General features: G+C 38.4%; 1 protein-coding gene across 2 annotated transcripts; it reads left to right on the top strand.

Annotated features, from left to right (window-relative positions):
* Nucleotides 1-374: 374 nt before the first annotated feature.
* Nucleotides 375-4,519, top strand: zgc:194209 (uncharacterized protein LOC570908 homolog). Of its 2 annotated transcripts, none has more exons than XM_058623615.1 (9): nucleotides 375-604; nucleotides 1,536-1,625; nucleotides 2,332-2,453; nucleotides 2,556-2,654; nucleotides 2,757-2,909; nucleotides 3,133-3,248; nucleotides 3,317-3,477; nucleotides 3,547-3,742; nucleotides 3,943-4,519. In XM_058623615.1, coding segments are annotated over exons 1-9 (1,149 nt in total). In that variant the 5' UTR covers nucleotides 375-602; the 3' UTR covers nucleotides 4,153-4,519. The 2 variants fall into 2 exon arrangements, with proteins under 2 accessions (XP_058479598.1, XP_058479597.1); XM_058623614.1 differs by having other exon boundaries at nucleotides 378-604; nucleotides 2,556-2,657.

The following is a 4,519-nucleotide window of genomic DNA, read 5'->3' as shown; positions in this document are numbered from 1 at the left end:
TTTATGAGTTTGTCTATAATAAAGAAAATAATTAACTAAAGTGATTAACCCTTACATTACCATGTTGTATTACACTATTATAATTCACTTAAGTTTATTCCTCAAATGTCAAATCATGTGTTTTTCTTTAAAATTTCTGTGAACTGGTGATATTTTCAAGTGTTTTCAAATTATTATTAAATTAGAGTAAAAAAAAAAACATTTCATAAAGATTCAATATTAAAATCACGTCTGTTTTTACAGTAGCTCCTCCCCCTGGACTCTGTTTGACCCCAACACACAGTTTATGGAAGCTCAATCTTCAAAATAAAAGCTCACAACGATGACGCTGTTATTTAAACTGAACGAGCCTCTGTTTAAAGTGTCCAGGTTCGGTTTTGGTTCGTGTCGTTGAGTATCGGTTCAACTGTTGATTAATGTAAAGTTGTTACTTTTCTGACCGGAAATGTATGAAAATACTGATGAGTAAAACTAGAGCTTTTATTTTGAAAGTCGTCGCCGGATGTCATTGCACTGCAGCTTGTTTTCCTCTGAAGGCTCTGTTTTCGTCAGTGTAGCGTGAAATCCCGCTGGACGAACCCACGCAGACTCTCAACTCAAACATGTAAGTTTGAAACTTATTCACTTTTAACAAAAAAACCATAATATACGTTTTTCCTGTTAGTTTTGTTTTTTTTTACTTTTAACGCCCGCGAACAACCACGACTATAAAAACTCTTCCGTGGCGCCAAACCCTCAGTTTGGCGCAAAATGTCAATTTAACGTTTATTTTCATTAAATGTCACGCCTTGTAAAATTATCCCTAACCCAGGGAACCATTTTAAGTTCGTCCACCCTTCGGCTCAAATGATAAACATATATATGGATGCTCTTTTCTTATAAAGTGAGTAGATTAACAGGTGATAATGAGACTCAATCACAGACGACTGCACGTGTTTTTCACTTCCAATCATCGTCACTTCAGAAGTGTTTTTGTTCATTACAATAAAAATGTAAAGAATTTGAAATAGTTCAGATTATTTATCCACTCATCCTACCACGCTGCACCACAGAGCGCCACAGGAAATCTTTCCTGTCTGTGGCTATTAAGCTGTACAACTCTTCTGTTTGATAAATAAGCTTATATTTCATCTGTATATATTGTTAATATGGGGGGAGGGGGAGGTACAAGTTTTAAAGGTATATTCTGGAAATTTTTAACTGTAAATTTATTCTTATTTCATTCGTATTCTTGTAACTTTTTAATTTTATTCTTCGTTTTATTCTTACTTATTCTTATAGTTTTTAACTTTGTAATTTTCAAAAATTGCTGCTATAAGATTCGTTTCTGCTATAACATTCGTTACCTTTGTACACTGGAGCGCTGTGACGAAAGAATTTCCCGCAAGGGATTAATAAAGTATATTCAATTCAATTCAATTCAATTATGTTTTAATTAATGATTAATGATGAACTGTTAAACAATAGTTGTTTTATATTTGATTAAAGCAATTATGTTTTCATTTGTTTATTTTTTTATTTTTTGTGTTTTTCAGGTTGAGTTGTGGATCATTACTCGTGGTTCTGCTCGCTGTGTCTGCTGGACTTTACATGCTGCCTTCACCTATTCACCCCAGACCTCACATGTACGTTAAAACAAACACGCGTACGTTAAAACACACACACACATGTACGTTAAAACAAACACGAGTATACTAAAGCAAACACATGTACGCTTAAAGAAACGCGCGTACGTTAAAACAAACACGTATATTAGAGCAAACACACGTACGTTAAAACAAACGCGTTTATATAAAAGCAAACACACGTACGTTTAAACAAACACGCGTACGTTAAAACAAACGTGCGTATATTAAAGCAAACACATAAGTTTAAACAAACGCGTGCATATTAAAGCAAACATGTACGTTTAAACAAAGGCACGTACGTTTAAACAAACACGCGTACGTTAAAACAAACGCGCGTATTTTAAAGCACACGTACGTTAAAACAAGCGCGTTGTTTAAACCTACGGTACAAAAACATACACACGTTAAAACAAATACGTGTATTTTAAAGCAAACACACATATGTTAAAACAAACACGCGTATATTAAAGCAAATGCGCGCACGTTAAAACAAAGACTTGTGTGTTAAAGCAAACACGTGTACGCTAAAACAAACACTTGTTTGTTTTCTCTTTATTTGTAAGTCACTTTGGATAAAAGCGTCTGCTAAATGACATGTAATGTAACAAACATTTGTACGTTACAACAAACACTGGTACATAACAAACAAACGCGCATACCTCAACTGATGATGTTGTTGTTGACGACTCTAATCCCCGCCCAGACTGAAAGGACCGCCTCCAGAACTCGTGGGTCCTCTGGCTGTAAACAATCGTCTTCACAACGGACGCAGACTTTTCTCTGGAGAACTTCACGGACCAGAATCCTTCACTGCAGACGAGAACGGTGATGGTTAAATTTTTAATAAAAATAAAAATGCAACTTATGGTTTTTATTATTTTCATTATTGATGAATGTGTAAATCGTGTGTGTGTGTGTGTGTCTCAGGTCATGTTTACACAGGAACAGTTGATGGAAAGTTATGGAGAATTTCTCCTGATGATTCTCTGACTCTGATCACACAGATGGGACAGAATCTTCCAGAGTGTGGTTTGTTTTCTCTTTAACTTATTTTATATTATATTGTATAATATTATAATAATAAGTGTGTGTGTGTGTGTGTGTGTGTGTGTGTGTGTGTGTGTTCAGGCAGCAGTCCAGACTATGAGCCTCTGTGTGGTCGTCCTCACGGCGTTCGTCTGGACGCCGACGGTCAGCTGATTGTTGCAGATTCGTACCTGGGACTTTTCAGTGTTGACGTGAAAACTGGAGCAAAGACGTTGTTGTTGTCAAACTCTGAGGGTAAGTGTTGTTCACTTTAACCTTTAACCCTGGACCAGGTCTGTGGAGAACCACTTGAACAAACCTGTGGTTCTGTCTGCGTGTGTGAACATGTTTTATAAGAATATGTAATAAATCAGTTTGTGACCATTCACATGGATGATGGACTTTATAGTGGAGATTGTCCTACATGGTATATGTTAAATGAGTGTATGGTCTGTGTGTCCCTCGTGTTTGTCCTCAGGAGCTGACGGCGTCCCCTTCTCTTTTCTAAACGGTTTGGACATTTCCTCACAAACTGGGATGATTTATTTCACCGACTCATCCAGTCGCTGGGGACGGAGACATGTCAAACTGGAGGTGAAGAATCAGTGCAGGACACTGGCATGTCTCTAACATGTCTCACATGTCTGTGTTTGACCTTTCAGGTGCTGGAGCTGAACAGCCTGGGTCGTCTTGTGTCGTTTGATCCTCAAACACAAAAAGTCAAAGTTCTGCTGGATTCTCTCTTCATGCCCAACGGCATCGTTCTGTCTCCGGGCGAAGACTTCCTGCTGCTGGCTGAGACCAGCGTGGGACGCGTCCTCAGGTAAAGTCTACGATGTCTTCACAATGTCGTTATGTCAGACAGAAACCACTCAAACTCATTTGTGCTCAGATTTTGGTTGAAGGGTCCGAAGGCCGGAACGAAGGAAGTTGTCATGGACAACATGATCGGTTACCCTGACAACATCCGCCTGAGTGACCACGGAACATTCCTTGTTGGAATAACAACACCGCGGTTCCGGAGGTTCCTTCCTCCGTTCTTGGATATGATTGCTCCATATCCAGCTGTGAAAAGATTCTTGGCAAAGGTTTGTTTTTGTTTTTGTTTTCCTTTAAATTCAAAGTTCATGTGAAATATGACACACACACACACACACGTACATACACACACACTGTCGGTTTGTTTTCAGAGATTATTTTGTAGGTTTTTCTCTTTTATATGAATTAAAATTAAACTACATATTTAAATGAAATGGATGGATTTATGTTTTTGAACTATAATAAATAGGTGATTCCACTCACTTGGTATAATCTGCTGCTGCCACGTTACGCTCTGGTCCTGGAGCTGGGATTAGACGGCGAGTTGGTGGGAACGCTTCATGACCCCGAAGGTCGTCTGACGTGGGCCATCAGCGACGTGTTCCAGCACCGAGGAAGGACGTACCTGGGCAACACTGAACTGTCGTTCCTGCCTGTTCTGGAGCGCTGGGAAAACTGACGATGGAGACGGAAAACTGGCTCCTCCCTTTTATTTCCTTTTATTTTATTTTAAACATGTTTGTCGAGCAGCGAAGAGGAAAGTTAATTTGATTTTTTTCCAGGTTTTATCATATTTAACTTCTGCAGTCGTTCACAGATGTCACTCTTTTCCATGTCCTCCTGGAGAATTCCTTGGTTTTCCAGGACAGAAAAATAATAAACTCATTTCAGTTTCCTTCTCGGTTACGACTCAGAAATAGGACGATGGTGGGCAGTAGAACGTTAAACTATATTAAGTCCAGGAGAAGAAAAAGTTAATCTGGAGAGATTAATCAGATTATATATTAATATCATTAGAATGTGGTGAAATAAATGATTAATTCTGA

This window comes from Solea solea, chromosome 3 (genome assembly GCF_958295425.1).
Source record: "Solea solea chromosome 3, fSolSol10.1, whole genome shotgun sequence".
NCBI classification, from domain to species: Eukaryota; Metazoa; Chordata; class Actinopteri; order Pleuronectiformes; family Soleidae; genus Solea; species Solea solea.
This window is presented reverse-complemented; position numbering and strand designations above follow the sequence as displayed.